The sequence below is a fragment of the Budorcas taxicolor genome, chromosome 8 (assembly GCF_023091745.1).
Source record: "Budorcas taxicolor isolate Tak-1 chromosome 8, Takin1.1, whole genome shotgun sequence".
Lineage (NCBI taxonomy): Eukaryota > Metazoa > Chordata > Mammalia > Artiodactyla > Bovidae > Budorcas > Budorcas taxicolor.
The window spans coordinates 26659156-26680954 of NC_068917.1; the positions used below are offsets into that span (position 1 = coordinate 26659156).

General features: G+C 41.0%; 1 protein-coding gene across 1 annotated transcript in view; it reads right to left on the reverse strand.

The window, feature by feature from the left end:
- Window positions 1–21799, reverse strand: part of FOCAD (focadhesin) — a 272034-nt gene that overhangs the window by 24587 nt on the left and 225648 nt on the right. Inside the window, exons 28-34 of the mRNA XM_052644701.1 lie at window positions 20383–20530; window positions 18147–18266; window positions 16516–16638; window positions 15982–16059; window positions 14189–14260; window positions 12795–12897; window positions 10441–10521 (exon numbers count right to left, since the gene is read on the reverse strand). Of these exons, the coding sequence (XP_052500661.1) occupies window positions 10441–10521; window positions 12795–12897; window positions 14189–14260; window positions 15982–16059; window positions 16516–16638; window positions 18147–18266; window positions 20383–20530 (725 nt within the window). The remainder of the gene's footprint in view (window positions 1–10440; window positions 10522–12794; window positions 12898–14188; window positions 14261–15981; window positions 16060–16515; window positions 16639–18146; window positions 18267–20382; window positions 20531–21799) is intronic.

The window sequence follows — 21799 nt, forward strand, 5'->3', positions numbered from 1 at the left end:
CAGTTTCCAGAGGATCTAGAGAATCAGGGAAGACATTAAACCTGTCCTCTAAACCAGGACTCAATGTGAAATATGACTATTTTTAGATCCTTTATTGTTTAGGCCTTCCCTTGTGGCTCAACTGGTAAAAAATCCCCCTGCAATGTGGGAGACCTGGGTTTGATCTCTGGGTTGGGAAGATCCCCTGGAGAAGGGAAAGGCTACCTGCTCCAGCATTCTGGCCTAGATAATTCCATGGACTGTATAGTCCATGGGGTCGCAAAGGGTTGGACACAACTGAGCAACTTTCACTTCACTTCACTTATTGCTTAGACAACGAGCTCTTCCTTGACAGGACAACAGAACGTTCACCAGTACCTGCACATTACTATCTATACACTTGGTATGTTGTTTCTATACTCTTTAGCACTGACCTAATATACAAGGTTCCCTGGTGGTGAGAGGGTAACAGACAGGAAGGCCAGTGGTCTCCAAATGGAGGAAACAGGCTGCAAGCCTCAGACATTTCTTATCTCTCTCTTAATTGGCAGGAGGAAACCAACAAGTGTTGAATTTTTTCCCCTTCTCTATACAAATTTAACTTCTATGCAGAGTACATCATGAGAAACGCTGGGCTGGAAGAAGCACAAGCTGGAATCAAGATTGCCGGGACAAATATCAATAACCTCAGATATGCAGATGACACCACCCTTATGGCAGAAAGTGAAGAGGAACTAAAAAGCCTCTTGATAAAAGTGAAAGAAGAGAGTGAAAAAGTTGGCTCAAAGCTCAACATTCAGAAAACGAAGATCATGGCATCTGGTCCCATCACTTCATGGGAAATAGATGGGGAAACAGTGGAAACAGTGTCAGACTTTATTTTTTGGGGCTCCAAAATCACTGCAAATGGTGACTGCAGCCATGAAATTAAAAGACGCTTACTCCTTAGAAGGAACTTATGACCAACCTAGACAGCATATTAAAAAGCAGAGACATTACTTTGCCAACAAAGGTCCATATAGTCAAGGCTACGGTTTTTCTAGTGGTCATGTATGGATGTGAGAGTTGGACTGTGAAGAAAGCTGAGTGCTGAAGAATTGATGCTTTTGAACTGTGGTGTTGGAGAAGACTCTTGAGAGTCCCTTGGACTGCAAGGAGATCCAACCAGTCCATTCTAAAGGAGATCAGTGTTGGGTGTTCTCTGGAAGGACTGATTCTGAAGCTGAAACTCCAATACTTTGGCCACCTGATGTGAAGAGCTGACTCATTGGAAAAGACCCTGATACTGGGAGGGATTGGGGGCAGGAGGAGAAGGGGATGACAGAGGATGAGATGGCTGGATGGCATCACCGACTCACGTTGATGGACGTGAGTTTGAGTGAACTCCGGGAGTTGGTGATGGACAGGGAGGCCTGGCGTGCTGCGATTCATGGGGTCGCAAAGAGTCGGACAAGACTGAGCGACTGAACTGATACAAATTTAAAAGGAGGTTTATCTTAAAATTCTTTGTTGCCATGATGACACCTGGCTCCACCTGAACTTTTCTCAAACCTTGAGCTAACCAATGTGTTTTTCTTATGGAAATGTTTGTCTTAAGCTATGTTAATGAACTATGTATTTACCCTAGACTCTTTCAAGTCGGTTCCACCTAAGACTCTGAACCTATTTGACAAACCTGTATGTTTTACTCACACATTGTTCTCCTAATCTAATCATTTTATGGCCTGGGATGACTCACCTGGTACCAGTGTTATCTCAAAATGCACTTTGTGGGTGAGGGGCCTGGTGCCACTCTCAGTTTTGAGAAATCTCCTTTCTATAATTAACAGCTTGCTAGTAGCTATATAAGATCCATCTAAAGACTAGCAGGGGGGCACTTTCTGCCCCCTTCTGATGTCTATGTCAGAAGCTTTCTCTATCTCTTTTATACTTTGGTGGTAGTTTAGTTGCTAAGTGGTGTCTGACTCTTGCGACCCCATGGACTGTAGCCTGCCAGGCTCCTCTGTCCACAGGGATTCTCCAGGTAAGAATACTGGAGTGGGTTGCCATTCCCTTCTCCAGGGGATCTTCCCAATCAAGGAATTGAACCCAAGTCTCCTGTATTGCAGGCACATTCTTTACCGACTGATCTCCAAGGGAAGATATCTATACTTGACACTTTAATAAAACTTTATTACACAAAAGCTCTGAGCAATCAAGCCTCGTCTCTGGCCCCGAATTGAATTCTCCTCCAGAGGCCAAGAATCCCGGTGTCTTTCGTGGTTCAGTAACAACCTTTCAGTGGCTCAGATGGTAAAGAATCTGCCTGCAATGTGGGAGACGTGGGTTCAACCTCTGGGTAGGAAAGATCCCCTGGAGAAGGAGAGGGCAACCCACCCCTGTATTCTTGCCTGGAGAATTCCATGGACAGAGTAGCCTGGTGGGTCACAGTCCATGGGATGGCAGAGTCAGACCTGACTAACTGAGCAACTCAGTCAGACTGAGCGACTGACAAACAAAACAATATACAAGCAAGTGTCAGAGACAAGCAGAACTTGTCAAACGGAGCACAGGATATCCAGTAAGTGCTATCATGCAATACATCTTCCACTTTGCAAAAAAGCAGAGAATTAGTATGGACCAACAGAGCCCGAATCACACCGAATTTTTCACTATATTTACAGGTAACTAATTCTGACACTAACTGGAATGAAAGAAATTATAGTAGATGTTAGGAATGGAGAAAACACCTGGTAGTTCTAAGCATGTGGGGGGAGGTATGGAGAGAGAGGTGGCCCTAAAACGGGAGAACAGAGTCACATGGTTCTCTCCCCAGAGATCATCCGCATCAGACACAAGAATCCATACCTAGGGTATGGGAATGATCAGTTCCCTTATTACAGAGCTCCGTCTTTCACACAAGTGCCTCAGATAAAAAGAAATACTGGAATGCTTTATAGACAATGGATTTGGAACTCAAAAGGCCCAACAGTATTTGTTAAAAGGATCCAGATGTTTTAAAATCTGGGTACAAAGTTGCTTTAAATCCCGCACCCAGTTGACAGCTTCAAAGAACCCTGATATAAATGGCATATCCGAACATAATGCATTACAACAGGACCCATTATCACACATACTTTGGCTACACAGAGGATCTGATCTCAATGCTATAATGTACATGCGTAACCCTTATAGAAAAAGTCTGGTAACAAGTAGGCTAACAGTTGCTGGTGTGTCTATGCTCCATTACCAGCATGATGTCACTTATATAGTGTGGCTATATCTTTACCTTCTCCATCTTTAGCACTGTTTAGAAGAAATGTGTGTGTGTGTGTGTGTGTGTGTGTGTATACATGATTAAAGCAGAACAACACATATTTGAAAACTGTTAATATGCCAAGTACTCTATACTAAGCATTTAGGATTAAACACAGAAGCTGTTCCTGCCCTTGAGGAAATTACAGTCTAATGGGAAAGATGGACTTTAAACAAAGAATCAAGAATAATTAAGCAGATAATTACACATATGTAAAGTACTACAAAAAACATAAAGGAATGGATCACACAGCAAATCTATACCTGTCTGGGAACATCTGGGAATCCTCCCTCGCCTTCCACTGAGGAAAGGATGTTTAAAACAAGATGGAAAGGATGAGCAGGATTTTTCTCGAAAAGGCCTTAGGAAACACAGGTAGACAATATGAAGACAGCAGGCATATTTTTGCAGATGCTAAGCCCCTTGCCAGGAACCACTATATAATCAAGATCAGTACAGTTCAGTTCAGTTGCTCAGTCATGTCTGACTCTTTGTGACCCCATGGATTGCAGCATGCCAGGCTTCCCTGTCCATCACCAACTCCCGGAGTTTGCTCAAACTCATGTCCATTAAATCGGGTGATGCCATCCAACCATCTCATCCTCTGTCTGCATTGCTAATCAAGATAGCTGTTGACAATAGCTGGTGATTCTGATGGTTCAGTCAGATACAGGAGTTGGTAGGATGTTCTGTCTTAGGACCAACTACGTCATCTGGTGTTGCCAGAAACAAAAACATCCCTGAGCCCGTGAGCACCAGGAAGGCTGCCAAGCAGGGTGGCTGCCCAGTGGAAATCAGGGCCCAAGAGAGAGAAAGGCAGGTTTAGCAGGACTCTGGCAAATATATTGAGAATAACAGGAGCTGGGTTTCTTACAACTCTAGAGGAGGTTACAGATAAGAAGAGGAAAATGCAGAAGGAAATCTGTGATACTGGTTTGGAGATACTGGTGTAAACTCATGGTTTTCAACACACGTAGCTAGACACGAAAATACAGACATATGTGAGACAGAAAGAGAAGGGAGGGGAGGGAAGAAGAGAGAGAACAAAGTTTCTAAGTGTCCACTGAGAGGGCCTAGGAGCACTGATGAACTCAGTAGCAATGTAGTAATTTGTACTCAGGTCTTGACTTCTAATTATCATTCTCCACTAAAAGACAGTTTAGTGAGTTCTTAGGCTGCTACAAGTCTGAGGATAAAATAAGATGAACCTAGAACATCTTTGTGTGCCATAAACAAAAGGATGTACTCAAAGAATGATGAGGTTATCTCAGAAGGACGCAAGAGGCAGAGGCTCTTATCTAATCTGGAACAATTTGAGGACAATTTAAAATAATGAATAATAATTAAACACAGTAGGAGTTTAATGGTCCATATCGAAAGACAGACAGACAGAAAGAAAGAAGAAGAAAGACAAGAAGGAAGCACAGAAAGAAGGGCAGGCAGCTTTTCCTTACATGAGAAAGTCTACAAAAAAATGTAAACGGGATAATGGAATTTTCTTTTTCTTACTTATAGCTTGTCGGGTTATGTACTTCCCTGTGTGTGTGTGCTCAGTCGGGTTTGACTCTTTGCAACCCCAGGGTCTGTAGCCCGCCAGCCTTCCCTGTCCATGGGATTATCCTGGCAAGAATACTGGAGTGGATTGCTATTTCCTGCTGTAGGGGATCTTTGTGACCCAGGGATTGAATCTGCATTTACTGTTGTCTCCTGCATTGGCAGGCACACTCTTTACCGCTAAGCCATCTGGGGAGCCCCCAAAAGAAAGTCTAACATTTAATTAAAAAAAGAAACCACATCTCAAACAGTAAATACATACAAAAATGTTCATTCCTTCTGACAATGAATGCAAATTAGCCTTAAGGCATCATTTTATACCTGCCTGGCTTTTATTATAGTCATTTGTTTATTTAAATGAAGGTTTGCTTTGTAATATGATAACTAGAAAGGGGTTATTCTTTGTGTTCTAAGCACTGTTATATAAAATGACTCATAAACTCATAATCCTTACAAAAACTCTAGGAAGAAGATTCAATTATTTTTTTCACTTTACAGAAGCAATTGAGCCTTACAGACTTAAGCAGCTTGCCTGAAGTGACACAGCTGAGAAGCCATATAAGTGGGCTATGAACCCAGGCAGTCTGGCTCCCAAGCTTTTAACCTCTATGACAAGCTGCTATGATATTTATACAGGGCTGAGGTACTGAAACCTGATAAAATCCTTCTGAAGAGCAATGAGGCGATGCCATCCTTACAGTCATCACATCCTCAGAGTCTAACTATAAATTGATGAGAATTTATCCTAAGGAATGGTACGTTCACAAAGATATTCTCTATTATGGAAACATTTTAGATGACCAATAAGGAAATGGGTTAATTATGATTCATCAACTTGGCAGAACATTCTACAGTCAGTCATTTAAAAATGATAGTTATGGAGGTATATGGAAAATAGGGAAATGTTTACAATACAATATTAAAGAATACAAAGCATATGTATACTGGGAAATATGTAAACATTGTATGTACATGAAAGGAACAGATTAAAAGGTAAAATCTTAAAATGATAATAGCTGTTAGAAAGGGCTTCCCTGGTGGCTCAGATGGTAAAGAATCTGCCTGCAATGCAGGAGACCTGGGTTCGATCCCTGGGTCAAGAAGTTATCTTGGAGAAGGGAATGGCAACCCACTTCAGTATTCTTGCCTGGAAAATTCTATGGACAGAGGAGCCTGGCAGGCTACAGTCCATGGAGTCTCAAAGAGTCAGACACAACTGAGCAACTAACATATGCTGAAAGCCATGGGATAATTGTTTACTCTTTCAAATATTTTTATGATGTTTACAACAACAAAAAATAGGAATTAAATACTCTCCCAACATACTCTATTAACACTAGTCTAGAGAGCGATGCAAGAATGCTCTTTATACTTTCCCAACCCTCCTTATGTAGGAGATTAGTGGTGATCATGTCCATTTACATGGAAACTTGTTATATATTTTAAAAGACAATAAAATAATATACATTTGATAATGCAATATAATCGAACACACACACAGCTAGAGGACACACACTGGAATATCTATTGAGGCTATCTCTAGGTGGTGAGATTACAGGGAATTCTTTCTTTTTCTTCATACTGTTTTTGAACTTCATGTTATATACAGGTTGCTTTGCTCAGTTGTGTCTGACTCTTCATGACCCTATGGACTGTAGCCTGCCAGGCTCCTTTGTCCATGGACTCTTCCAGGTGAGAATTCAAGATGGGTTGCCATTTCCTCCTCCAGGGGATCTTCCCAACTCAGGGATTGAACTAGAATGTCCTGAGTTGGCAGGCAGATTCTTTACCACTAGTGCCACCTGGGAAGCCCGTTATACACATGTGCTCATTTCCAATAACTTCGTAAAAAGAATTGTATTGGTAAGCTATTACTAAACTAACCTATTTAATAATAATATGCTTTGGTAACCAACTTTATAATTTCAACAGAAAAACAGGATAGCTTTCTTGTATCATTTATTCCATACTCGGAGTTCACTAATTCTGTTCTTTCGGTTAGACTCATCAACAATTAGATCTCATGCTAGTAATCCAAAGATGATCAATCGAAAATCTACCTACTCATAGTTTATGTACAAGTCCAACTCTTACACACTCAAATCACTGGCCAATGAATCCATATCAAGAAGGAAATGCCATTCATAATGACTTAATTTTAAGGATCTAAATATGTTTTCCTTAAAGTAATACTTTTTACTGTAAACTTTAAAGCCTAGTAGAAAAATCTTGGAAAGTCATATTCCCTAGCAAGAGATTGGTAAGAAAATAACCCTAAATTATTAGTGAAAGTGAAGTCGCTCAGTCAGGTCCAACTCTTTGTGACCCCATGAACTATACAGTCTGTGGAATTCTCTAGGCCAGAATACTGGAGTGGGTAGCCTTTCCCTTCTCCAGGGGATCTTCCCAACCCAGGGACTGAACACAGGTCTCTCTCACTGCAGGCGGATTCTTTACCAGCTGAGCCACGAGCACGGAGTCTTAGCCATTGGACCACCAGGGAAGTCCCCCTTAATTATTAGGTAGAAATATATAACATTGCTGCTAAGGCGCTTCAGTCGTGTCTGACTCTGTGTGACCCCATAGATGGTAGCCCACCAGGCTCCCCTGTTTCTGGGATTCTCCAGGCAAGAACAGTGGAGTGGGTTGCCATTTCCTTCTCCAATGCATGAAAGTCAAAAGTCAAAGTGAAGTCCCTCAGTCGTGTCCGACTCTTAGTGACCCCATGGACTGCAGCCTACCAGGCTCCTCCGTCCATGGGATTTTCCAGGCAAGAGTACTGGAGTGGGGTGCCATTGCCTTCTCCAATATATAATATTATCACCAAAAATAAATGATGACTTTCAGTAAGTACTTTTAAGACAGTTTAACTGTTTTATTTTAAAATTAGGAAAAATCTTGAAATCTGAATATACTCTGAGGTTGAGAAAAAACAAATATCAGAAATCAGGAGAAAGAATAAATGAATAGAAAAGAAGGAAAAATAAGAGCCAAAACTTAGAGGGCCTTAAGAAGAAAAAAATAATTCCAGAATAGGAGGAATTAGATTATAAGCAAATTTTAAGCCCAGCACAGTCAATAAATATCCATAGGAATAGATTATGATGATGACAAAGGTTAAGGAATATTACATCTGCCAGGAGGTGGGACTACTAGGGAAGAAAAGAAAATGTTATAGAGTATAGCAAAAAACCAGTTATATTCAAAACTATTAACTGACGTCTTTCAAAAATGGAAGGAATTTTATCTATTTGGCGTGGTTTTAAAAATGTAGGCCTGTGTGAAGGAATGGATACTATGAATATCTGGTGTGTTCTATCGTATGAGTATTAAAGTGGGCATCTGAAATGCGACAAGTCCTAAACACGAGAACGCAGACTAATATATTCACTCTCTCAGATCTGATTGGTTAAAATAGAGATCATTTCATCCAATCTCATCCCGGCATACGTGTGGATCAAGGATAACGTGTAACATGGTTCTTCCTCTCGTAAGTTATTAAATGGCACACAGAGGCAATGGAGCCATGCTATCCCGAAAGTTTTCTCCCTTTTGCCTATGCCAAGCATGATTTTTATTCTTTCAAGCCATTTCTTCCTCAAAAGAGTTCAGCAAAGTTGTCATCCTTCCTATCAGCAGCCCCACTGGGCTCTGATGAGTGACATCCAGACATTTAAACTCAAAAGCTGCTTCAGAAGGGAGTTATTAAAATTCAAATGAGCCCGGCATATTGAAGAAGAAAACACTCGTTTGCATGCACACCTCCGCATTTGGCCATCCCATTTAGACCCATAGAGCAGGGGCTGGTTTTGTCTTTGTAAATGGGCTTCCGAGGCGGAGGTCAGCCTCCCACGGCCCCCACTCCTCTGGGGTCATCATTAGTAATGTGTAAGGCTGAATAGATTTTCCTTGGAATCTAGTCAGGAAACCTGACAAAAAGGCAGCCCTCTCCCACAACCTGAAAATGCCAAAAATCTGATTGGTAATAAAGCATTTTTTAAATACTTCATTTACTTGTCTTCAAATAGCTTTAATAGCAGGATTTTACATAACATTTCTGATGTCAATTTCACCTGATGTTTTTCAGTTTTGGAACAGAATATTTCCTATTGTATCATGACAGACCAATCATAAAAATGTTACATTTTATCAAGAATTTTCCACAAGATTCAGAGAAAATTCACTTCTGCTAAGAAATATGAATCTAGGGAGCAAAAGGACACTTTAGTCACTAGAAAAGGAGTCTGTGGTGTTTCATTTGGTTTAAGAATCTAATAAGATCTAATAAGAAATATATCATGGAAAAATCTCACATTAGCATCATTTTAAAAGTTTATAAAATATCAGTGCGCAAACTAACAAAAACAAGCCAACAAAAAACTAGAGCAAAAATATATGTTCCTAGAATTATTCTAGCCATAGAAATTTTAGATGTTCCTTTAGTAAGAATTCAATTTCCTATTAATGGAGACATCTCTGCTACAATATCTACTTTAAAAAGACTTACTTTATGGCAATATATAAACAACTCCATATTATGTGTGATAAATGACATGGTCATATATACACATATCTTGTGTGACAATGATGTAACATTATACCAACTTTTACTGAAGATATGAAAAGCAAGTTAGCATCCTCACAGCTCCAGGATAACAGCACAATTTCTGGAACTCCAGAAACTAAGGGAATTTATGTCCAAGCTATGAAAGTAGTTTATAACTTGGAAGCTCCAGGGATTACTGTACCCAGTAGAAACTTAGACAACAAACATGACCTCTAACATCCCTTCCAATGGTAAGATTTTATTCCTCCATGACCTCCATTAATCAAATTTTCTTCCTCTAGAGGTCTGCATTTTAATTTGCTTAAAGACTTTTCCCCTAAAATCTGGATGGATTTGTTGTAATACAGGCATTGGTTTTGCCCAGACTGACACAATCAGCCCAACGAAGAATGAAACTAGCGAAACATCAATGAAAGGACATTGCATAAAACCGGTTCCTGAGCCACAACACACTCAGTTTGGATCCATTTTTTCCTCAAAGCATCAATTTATAGATGTGTAGCATTAACGCACATTTACTTAAAAATTTATGTGGGATTACTGTGGCTCCAGTTAAAAACAAAAGCACTAAATCTCTGTCAGTTGTTGGTGGCAGCAACAAAGAATCACAAAGGCATTATTGCAAAGAAAAAGAACACAAGCTAAAATTAAGAACCAGAGCCAGTGATTCCAACAACATAGAGTGATCACACAAAGTTCAAGAAGACCTACCTCCAAGTCAGGTCCTGTAATACAAACGTGCGTTTTCTCTTTTTAGGTCACACTCGCTTGAAACTGACAATAAAAGTAATGTGCACTTATACTTTTGTAAAGGCCAAAAGGAAGATTAGCTATTAGACTGGTAATTTCAGGAGGATACACAGTATGTATGTTTGTGTATCACTTATTTTGTAGTTGGTCTCCTAGTCAGCTCTACTGCAAAGATGATCTGGCAGGGAGAATGATTCACCCTTTCAGATTTGTACTGTTTAATCTACAGAAGCAAGCTTAGGGCATACAAACTTAACAGGTAGAAAGAAAGAGTTCAAGAAATGTGCTCACTTGCCTTTTTTTCCTCCTGTAACGAAGAAGCCAATGGCTGCTCTAATAAAACTGCTTTCAGGCAAATAGCTGTAGTCAGTAGGCACTGTGGAGACAGAAAATGATCAAATTAACCATGAACTTGGCAGGACTAATGAAGGAAAGATAATGCTCTCATGCTGCCATATCAACCTGGAGACAAAGCGGAGATGCTTATGCCATTAACCTCAGAACAGTACTCTGCGGTTGCAACTAATTCTATTAGATTAAGTGGCTGGCCTTGAAGTAATCACTGAGACTATGCAAGCAAATCTAAAATGGTGGTAGATCTGGGAGGGGCTGGAAAAAACCATAGAAGGCGAAAATTGTACTGAAGTGTTTAAAAAAAAACACACACACAACACCCTTTTCCACTTTGACATATCAATGAACTCCAATCCAATGAACTCCTCTGTGTCAGCAAGGAGTCCTAAGCTGGACTTCTAAGCTGAGACTACCGTTCTATGGGCTATCAAGGGCATCCTGAGTCAGATACATGAACCATGGAAATACGTCCATTAGTATTAATGCTAGCCACTCTTATTTCATGAACCAGGGATCTCTATGTGACCAACACATACAAAAAACCAGATGTGCCTGCTGACCTGAAATAGCAAAGCAGTGACATTTATGCTAATTGAGTCCTGGGAGTTTCCTAGATTCTTTTCCTCCTGGTTCCCCATATTGTTTCATGAGATGGTTTTTACTGGGATAGATGGCTCCACTGGAAAATTCCATCAGAAATGAGCAGTTGTACTTTTCCAGACACACAGTCATTTTGCTCCAAAGAACCTGAGTGTAAGATGATTCACTATAACTGACCTTGAATATATGTGGGCCAGACTATGTAGCCCATAGCATAACAATGACAAGCCTATGTAAAAAAGCAAAAGCCTGACATAAACATGCTATTTTTACCAGGACATTGAGAGACCACTGTCCTTCAGGACTAGCATTACCAAGGGTTTCCAATATGACAGTGTTTTTATTTTCTTCTTCCAGTTTCAATATGACAGCTTCTCTGGTATCTCAGTTGGTAAAGAATCTGCCTACAATGCAGGAGACCCTGGTTCGATTCCTGGGCCAGGAAGATCCCCTGGAGAAGGGATAGGCTACCCTCTCCAGTATCCTTGGGCTTCCCTGGTAAAGAATCTGCCTGCAATGTGGGAGACCTGTGTTCAATCCCTGGGTTAGGAAGATCCCCTGGAGAAGGGAACAGCAGTATTCTTGCCCACTCCAGAATTCTTGCCTGAAGAATTCCATGGACAGAAGGGAGAATTCCATGGACAGGGGAGCCTGGCAGTCTACAGTCCATGTGGTTGCAAAGAGTTGGACACAACTGAGCAACCTTCACTTCACTTCACAGTATGACAGCTTTTAAATGTATAAAGCTCATTATGTGGGGAATGCTGTGGAACCATGCCCTATTTCTATAGCCAAGGAGTGACTGAAGGCAGCGAAATAGTAATTACAGGGAAACAGTGGCCCACGTTTCTGGTAATGCTGTCGGTAGACTTCCTGTCAGGGGATATGTGAAACTAGGTTTTAATGAGGAATCTTTGGTACCTAAACCTCCCTGGCCTGAGTCCAAGGAAGCCAGTGGTCAAAATTCTATAAAGAGCAAGGAGCAGATATAGGTCCCAGTGTATTACACCGATGTCTTCCCCAGAAAATCTCCAAGTACATACATAAATAAAGCACGTGGGAACTGCAAAAATCTTTATTGCTTTTATTAAAAAGCAATAGAAATGGAAAAAATCTTGTTGCATTAAGACCTAGGATTTGAATTCCAAGGCCAAGGAGATGCACATCTTTAAAAGTACTTACCTCAAGTCTTTTCTCAATGCAGGGGCCAGAAGAACTCCAGCCATATGAAGAGTCTTTTAATGAAATATGAATGTTAGGCAAACTGGATTACATCTAAGCAAGTAAAAAGAACTCTGTTCCAGGCTTCAGGGATCTGATTCCTAGTTCCCGGATTTCTCACTAAGCTTGTACCTATGTCATGTGACCTTTCTGAGTCTTAGGTTCTTTGTAGAATACGGTGTTAGACCCAACATCTAAACTGATCTCTAAGGAATGAAGAGAGGGAGAGTGAAAAGAGCACAGGCTTTGGTGGCTGACAGATCTGATATCAAACCGTGTATTTCCCACTTAATTGCTGCGTAACCCTGGGCAAGTCAGGAGACTTCTCCATGGTCCATCTTCCTCTGACGTAAAAGAGGGACAGTAACACGCAGCCCCGAGGGTGGCTGTGAAAATTAACGCTCTTAACAAAGTAGATGGCCCCACGTCAGCACCCCGCCTTCCAGCTCCCGTGGTCTATGACTCCAATCTTACCCGAGGTTCTACTTTGATTTGAGGACAGAGTAGACAGATGAAGATGTCCTAGAAGCCAGATGGCATTTGACTGAAGACCAATCACCCCAGACACACTGATGACCTATGAATGAAATGTCAACAGTTCAATGATGGGCAAGATACAAATTCCACTCAATAAAAGGCCACACACAGAAGGTCGTTAATCTTTTATGAGGTGGTAGCTTGGCTGGTAAATGAGAAGTGCTATGACAAGATGTACTCTCCTCTGTGTAGTACACTAAATGTGGGACATAGAGGTGACCAATAAGTGTTGCTGAATGAAAGAATGAATGAATCTATTAGTCACGACAGAAGGGATCAGTGATTGTCTCAGATTTCACTGAGTCAGACTGGTCTAAAGGAGTTTCCAAAAAACGGGAAAAGAAAATCCAAAATGATAGTTGCTTAGGACTAAAATAGGTGTAAAAGTAGAAGGAGATATTATTTGGTTCCCTTCTTTAAACAGTGCTCTATTACTATGTTACCATTCATAATATGATCTTTTAAATAATATTTTTCATTTATAGATTTTTTTACCCAAGTTATAGCAATTTAAGTTTCAGGAATTTTTTGAGAATATTTACATTCATACATGCAAAAGACAGTTTCTTCTGTTCCAGGATTTGTTTGCTTTCAAAGGCATGAATGACTATAACTTCTTCATGTGGTGAGTATTATAACCAGCTATATTTTATACACACAAAAAAAGACAAACAAGTATGCCAGGTGAAAGCCTAGGACACAAAGTTCTACATGTGGTAAGAATGCAACTATGCAGAGAAAATAAGAATGCTTATAAAGAAATATGACCACGTGTGAGTAGCAGCTGCTTCAGGCTGAGAGGAGCCTCAGTGATATTTTTTTAGCTTCTTCCATTCAATGAATGTCATGATGTTTTAAACAAAAATATGAAAATATAAAATCATTTCTAAGCAGATGGACATTTTTATTCTTTAGCCAAGAATAACTCTGACAATTATTCACCCAAATACTTTTAGTGACATCTGAACTAGTGCCTCTTGACCATTCAGCTTAGCCATCTGCCCTACCCTTTGACTGCCTTCTATTTTCCCTTGTCCAGAGGGCCTGACATTCTTTGCAGGGTCAGGTTTTAATTTTTAAGAGAAACCAAAGCAACTTAAGTTAACTCAATAATTCCAGCTTTCTTTTTTTCCAGAGGTGGTGCATGTTGGTCAGCAAATACAGGGCCCTAAGCAGTTTTCCACTGCCCCTGGAACTCACCATGAATAACCAGAGATTTCCCCGTTTTCTATGTAAGACAGATTGTATCATGAGAGAGAAAAAGACAACAAAGGGGAATAAGGATTTGAAAGGATTTGAAATTCCACTTAAGGATCTGAAATTCTTCTCACCTGAGTTAAAGTTCTAATGACTTCATTAAGTCTGCCTTGAGACTGAGAGGACTGGATGGCTTCTGACTTCAGCTGAAAGAAAAAGGAGAAATAACCATTCAAAAAAGTAGATAATGATACTCCCACCGTACGAGTTGTCAACATCTAAGCTATGGAATAACTTGTTCTTCTTCTTCTAAGTCACTTCAGTCGTGTCCAACTCTGTGAGACCCCATAGACGGCAGCCCACCAGGCTCCCCCGTCCCTGGGATTTTCCAGGCAAGAGTACTGGAGTGGGGTGCCACTGCCTTCTCCGATGGAATAACTTATGTCTTTATATTTCAAAAACAAAAACCGTGAGCTCCTTGAGGGCAAGATCCATGTTTTATTAAATTACTGATATCCTAGGGCCAGCTCAACATTCAGAAAACGAAGATCATGGCATCGTCCCATCACTTCATGGGAAATAGATGGGGAAACAGTGGAAACAGTGTCAGACTTTATTTTTTTGGGCTCCAGAATCACTGCAGATGGTGACTGCAGCCATGAAATTAAAAGACGCTTACTCCTTGGAAGAAAACTTATGACCAACCTAGATAGCATATTCAAAAGCAGAGATATTACTTTGCCGACTAAGGTCCATCTAATCAAGGCCATGGTTTTTCCTGTGGTCATGTATGGATGTGAGAGTTGGACTGTGAAGAAGGCTGAGCGCCGAAGAATTGATGCTTTTGAACTGTGGTGTTGGAGAACACTCTTGAGAGTCCCTTGGACTGCAAGGAGATCCAACCAGTCCATTCTGAAGGAGATCAGCCCTGGGATTTCTTTGGAAGGAATGATGCTAAAGCTGAAACTCCAGTACTTTGGCCACCTCATGCGAAGAGTTGACTCATTGGAAAAGACTCTGATGCTGGGAGAGACTGGGGGCAGGAGGAGAAGGGGATGACCGAGGATGAGATGGCTGGATGGCATCACGGACTCAAAGGATGTGAGTCTGAATGAACTCTGGGAGATGGTGATGAACACGGAGGCCTGGCGTGCTGCGATTCATGGGGTCGCAAAGAGTCGGACACGACTGAGCGACTGAACTGAACTGAGGGCCAGTTCAGTGTGGCAAGTAGCAGTCACTTAATAAACCTTTACTGTATGAACAAAGGAATGCCTTAGAATTACTTGTAAATTTATACATACATATGGGCTTCCCTGGTGGTTCAGAAGGTAAAGAATCTGCCTGCAATGCAGGACACTCGAGTTCAGTGCCTGGGTTGGGAAGATCCCCTGGAGAAGGGAATAGCAACCCACTCCAGTACTCTTGCCTAGAGAATTCCATGGGCAGAGGAGCCTGACGGACTATAGTTCTTGGGGTCACAAAGAGTCAGACGTTACTGAGAGACTAACACATTCACTCTCTTTCAAGTCTACAGTAGAAAAGCTTTTAAAGTTTCTAGAAACTTTTAAAGTTTCTAGAAAGCATAATTACATAGATACATATTTAAACATTACAGATGCAAAGTGGAGTTTCCTATTTCAAATTTTTGAAATTTCTTAGAATCCATTTGCTTTCCTCAGGCAGAGAACTTTATAGAAAGTGTATAAGTTGACTAGGTTTAACTCCTATAACCCAAATAAAACAAGGAACAAATTTCTACAAAAAGAATTCTTGGCCCAGAGCATATATAAAGACACCAGAGAGCCCAGTGTAACCATGACCATGAGCATATATCGGTCTTTCTTAGCATGCTGAGATATTGGGTATTCTCTCCCTGCTGTGACTATGCACACATTTAGGTGTCACCCCCATTTTTTTTTTTTACCTGCATTACATCCCCTTCGGAGCCTACCAAGGCCACCATGCCGTGAAGAGCTGCCAAGCAAAGCATTGTGGGAGCGCCCTGAAAACAAAGCATCAGAAAATGTCAAGAGGGGAACAATCCTTGGGTTTGAATTTGATAAGAATTATATCACAGAGAAACAAATGGTCAAAAGGGTACAAAACTTGTAGGGTCAACACAACCTACATCACTGAACTGAGGAAGGCAGCAGACTTGAATAAAGTAAACAAGTTAAAGTTGTTAGAGCCCAGGTGGCTTCTTGCTACTTTTTAGTTTTCAAAACCACAGGGCTGTTATAAAATTAAAACACTAACAAAATAGCCAGTTTAAAAAAAAAAAAACTACTGTGGTTAACAGGATGTATCATTCATAAGGCATCAAAAGTACATTGTCTCTTTCATTTGATACTGCCTATTTTATGGTTAAGCTTTTATGGCAGCGCCTATAAATGGTCCAATAAAGTGGCTCTTTTTCCTTTATAAAAATATAAAATAACATGCAGGAGGTGCCTTCTACCTCTGTTAGGACAGTTTTGATCCAGGCCGGAAGCAATCTGTTGCCCAAGTCTTCAGCTTTTCCATGTCCACACACAGACAAGCCGTGAATTATGTTTCCTAACGCCAGGGCAAAACCTGAAGTCTGTTAGAAATAAATTTTAAAAAGAAGTGAGAGAAAAGAAGACTGGCACAGATCAAGAATGTTCATGTACAGCAAAACAAGCACTTTCAGGGGCTCCTTTCCTATAGGCATGTTCTGTTGCCATCTGTACATCAGAGATTTAAAAAATCTAGACCAGTTTGCAATAGAAATTGCAGCCTAATTGTAAGGAATTCAGTTTCAGTGAGTGGTATATTTCAGGAAAAGAACACTGCACTAGTGATTGACTTGGGTCAAACACAATCCAAATTCTAAGAAGGCAGTTTGAGTGAAAATATCAAGGTGAATCACCCAAGCCTAGTCAATCTCCAAACAAGAGGAGAAAAAGTCCTGCAATGAGTACAGCATATGAAAATTCTACATTTTGGTGTTTGCAAGATCTATGCTTTTTTTCTGATTTTTACATTACTTTTATATTGAAGTATAGTTGATTTACAAGGCAAAATCTATTCTGAATGTAAGCCAATAGGCCTATAACCATAAAATAATAACAGTAAAATACAACATAGGCTTAACACCTGGCCTGAATCCTGTAATAACCCACAATGGCCAATATTAAGACTTTGGAGAAATCTGAAAAACAAACAACCAAGGAAACAAAGTACAAACAGGGAAATTCTAGAGCATGCACAATCAGAAGTAGCATTGTTCCCCCTCCAACTTTAAAAAATTATGGCAAAATATGTGTAACATAAAATTTACCATCTTAACCATTTTAAGTGAACAGTTAATGGTATGAAGTACATTCACAAAGCTGTGTGACCATCACTCCCAATCATCTTTAGAACCTTTCTCATTTTGCAAAACTGAAGTTCTATACCCATTAAACTTTAATTCCCTATCATCGCTCCTGCCTCAGCCTCTGGCAACCACCATTCTACTTTCTATCTCTACACTTCTGATTGCTCTGAGTACTTCACATCAGCAGAAACATGCAGTGCTTGTCTTTTTGCTAGGGGCTTGCTTCACTCAACATAATGCCCTCCAGGTTATCCACGTCATAGCCTATGTCACAATTTTCTTCTTTTTGAAAGCTGACTGATATTTCAGAGGGTACATTTTAAGGGTATTTCATTTACATTGCAGTAATCTAAATTTTCCTATATATTTAGTCATGAGCAGAGATTGTCTGCCTTGAATTTGTGGAGGTTGTACTTGATTATTCTATGTATTTTTATCTTTATGAATTTTTATCTCTAGCCTTACATAACTCTTCTATTCCCTAGCCATGTGCTTTAAGATTTTATACAGAGCAATAACTGGAGAGAGCAAAAAGACTTTCATACTCATACCAAAAAAGAAAAAAGTGTCTATAGAGGATAAAGAGAGAAAAAGATGTCTGTAGATACTGGCTAAAGCCGTGGATAAGAATTAGACGTTTCTCATTTCTGGGCACAAAAAAATACTTCATTAAAGTCAAATCCAGAGTAAATCAGAACTAGGACATCAAAGCAGCCTGAAACCCACAGAGAAATAACCAGAAATTCCACCTGCTGGCTGTTGTCCACTAACAGTCGAAGCTTGTTCATGATCTCCTCAGCCTCCACTGCCTCAATGATGCCAGCACTGAACGCAGATGTACATACACAGCTGAGGGTATAGGCAAGGACCTGAGAAGAAAAGACAGCAGAAACACGGGTCTCCATGAGTGGAAATGAAAGAACACGGCTTAGTTGACACGAATACTTTCTCAAACTTACTCCTAGGATAAAAGGATTGTATTCGAGCATGTCCACTACGGACTGGGCACTGTTCTGCCACCTAACTTATTTGTTGCTGTTGTTATATTATTGTTGCTGCTGTTGTTTAGCCACTCAGTTGTGTCTGACTCTTTGCAATCCCATGGACTGTAGCCCACCAGGCTTCTCTGTTCATGAAATTTCCCAGGCAGGAACACTGGAGTGGGTTGCTATTCTGTCCTCCAGGGGATCTTTCCAACTCAGAAATCGAACTTGCGTCTCCTGCACTGGCAGGTGGGTTCTTTACTGCTGAGCCACCAGGGAAACCCCAACTTTTATATTTCATAACAATATTATGAGATAGGGGTTATTACTTTCTGGATAAAATTTTGAGGCTCAACTACACATAGCTAGCAAGTGACAGAAGCGAGATTCAAACCTGGGTCTTTAGACTAAATCAAAAAGTTCCTTCAACAGTAGAAGCAGAGTTTCATCACCCGTGGATACTGCGAACGGCCATGGACTCTGATCCAAGGTCAAACAAGAGAGGAAATTCAAAGAAGTAAAACGCTGCTACATTAAGATTCCCTGGTAGAAGCAGTGGAGCATGATAAACGAGGAAGGTAGGTTTCAGAGTCAGATAATAGTGTAAAATACAGATAATACTATTTATTTCAGAGCACTGGTATGATTTTAATATACAAATGAATAAATAAGCGAACATATTATAATCTTTTAAAAAATGCTGGGAGTAGAAACAGAATATTTAAGTGTATATCTAAAACTGACCACTGATTGGCTAAGTAACTTTAAGCACGTCACTCCATCAATTTGAGCTTCCATTTTCCCAAATCAAGGTGACACATCCCTGTGCTGGCGTTTTCATGATGAATCCCTCCCTCACAAAGATGCTGTTAAGACAAAGTAGAAATGTTCAACTCCTCACACTGGTTGACACAGCATGAAAAAAAGAAAGATAGTTTCTAAGGTAGAAATTGGATAACAAAAATCAGAGGAGAGGAAAAACCAAAATTGCTTGCTTGAGGCCTTCTAAATCAAAACATCAGGACAGACAGATGCTTCAATTTATAAAATCCTTGTTTTCCTTTATTAATCGCATCATTCCTCGCTTACGAAATTTTCTCCTTCGGCTTAAAAAAATACATAGTTTCCAATCATGCTCTGCACCGCTTTAAACATGGAAATGCGGTGCATGTCTTAGAACAAAACTTCAAGCCTCTGTGCACCAAAGAAATCCACCGATTCAATAAGGCCTATTGCTGAAAGCAGAGGAGCCGAGCCGGGAAACACAGCAGCCATTATGCGCTCATCAATAGCTTGTGGGCAGGCTGGGAGAAATAGGATCTGCTCTAATGAGAGGGAGAATCTGGCCAGGCCAAGAGGTCGGCCCAGGCACCTCCCAGAGAGAAGAGCCTGGCGACGAGGCTTCACCTGGGCTCACAGACACACGGGCCTCAGACGACCTGGTGGACATGGTCAATGCATAGACGGGGGCCCAGGATCCCGACTCTGCATATTTTTGGCGCCATCACAGAAAAATCTTTTCATTAAGTGTGGCAAAGGGAATTTCCTCAATAATTTTTCATGCTGGCTGACATGAAAAAAAAAAAAGAAAAAGAAATCAAATGCCTTTTGGATCTGTAACTTCTTAAGCTTATCCCTGGCCATTTCTTAAAGTTATATTTGGCTTGATCCTAATTCTAAAAATCTCCATTTAACCTTCCTCCAGAAATCGCAGTTTTCTTAGAAACTGCCTTCTAGTGATGCTGAGTTAGGGTTCTGTATTCATTCAGGGCTCTTATCTTATATGCCACATGTAAGTCTAAGTTGATTTAAACAGCTGCACTATTTGAAATCCTTATGATCAAATATATAGGCTGTTTGCCATTCAGATTTTCTCCTTAGCCCCGCTGAAATTGAGGAAGGGTTTAGTTTCAGAGTCACCAACACGGGGATGTAGAAAATAAGCAGCAAGAGGAAGACAAAAGCCAGCAGCGGGAAGGGAAGTGGAGCCTTGGTCCCCTACCTCCTGGAAGGTTCTGCTCTGGCTCCCGCTGTCATCCAGGTATGCGGAGAGCTTCCGAAGCGAGGCTGCCACGTGAACTCGGGACTCCGTCTGGCCGCTGTGGCTCATGAGGGACAGGACGAGTCCAACTCCCAGTATACAGCCCGTGCTTGGGTGCCAAAAAAGATGGGGAGTGAAAACTACAAGAGATCCATGCCCTCGCTCTTCACGTATCACGGGAGTCAACAGTGCTCTACAGCCCAAGGTGAGCTGGCTGGATGTTAACTGCAGACTGGTGTACACGTGCACCCTATAAGCCCCCCACAAGGACTGTTGTTGTTTAGTCACTCAGTCGTGTCCGACTCTTTGAGACCCCATGGACTATAGCCCACCTATAGGCTCCTCTGAGCATGGGGATTCTCCAGATAAGAATACTGGAGCAGGTTGCTATTTCCTTCCCCAGGATACCCACCATCCAGACAGGTGTCTATGGCCCATGCTACTGCTGTGTCCCCAATGGAGAAAATAGATAAATACATCAAGTAAATACATGAAGTAGTTTGACAGGTTCCTCCCTGGTGGGGCAGTGGGTAGGAATCCGCCTGCCAAAGTAGGGGACACGGGTTTGAGTCGTGGTTCAGGAGGATTCCACATGCCTTGGAACAACTGAGCCTGCGCGCTACAACTACTGAACCCCTGAATCCTAGAGCTTCTGCTCTGCAACAAGAGAAGCCCCCTTGGTGAGACGCCTGTATATCCCAACTAGAGAGCAGCCCCCAAGATAAATAAATAGACAACTTTTAAAAGAGATAAAATGATTTTTTAAAAAACAAAGCAGTTTGACAAACTCTGAGAAGGAGGTATAAAAATGAGGAAACGCTGCAGTCCTCTCCCCACCTAGGCTGAGAGTGCTCTGATTAACTGCATAAGGAGAGAAAAGCCTAAACTTCAGGGTACGATCTGAGGACATCTGACTAACAACAGGGTGGGGAACAAATGCAAGGCATGGTTACGAGGTACTGCTCAGAGCTTCATGTTTCCTAGTCAACTTCAACAAGTGGAATTTCTGTCTCAAAGAAACTGTGTATTTGTCTGCGCACAATGACATTAATCCTCTTCTCCCCTCTGATCCCTCCAAGTACCACTGGGTCAGGAGAGAAAATGGACAAATGACAGGCTTGTCAAAAGTTACCCCATGTGACAATTCAATTGGAATCCTGGGCTTTGTGCCCCCATTCCCCTGAAAGAATACACATCCATTTAAAGAAAAGAACTGTTCTCCCAGAAAACCTCTAGTCAGTATGATAAGATAATGCAGCTTGAGGGTAATTTTTTACTCTTTTGAAAAGTTCTCCTATCATCACTGTTGTTTTTCAAGTTGAGGAAATGCTGACTTTTTCAGAAATCATCCTTACTCTGGTTTGGCTTGCCTCACTTC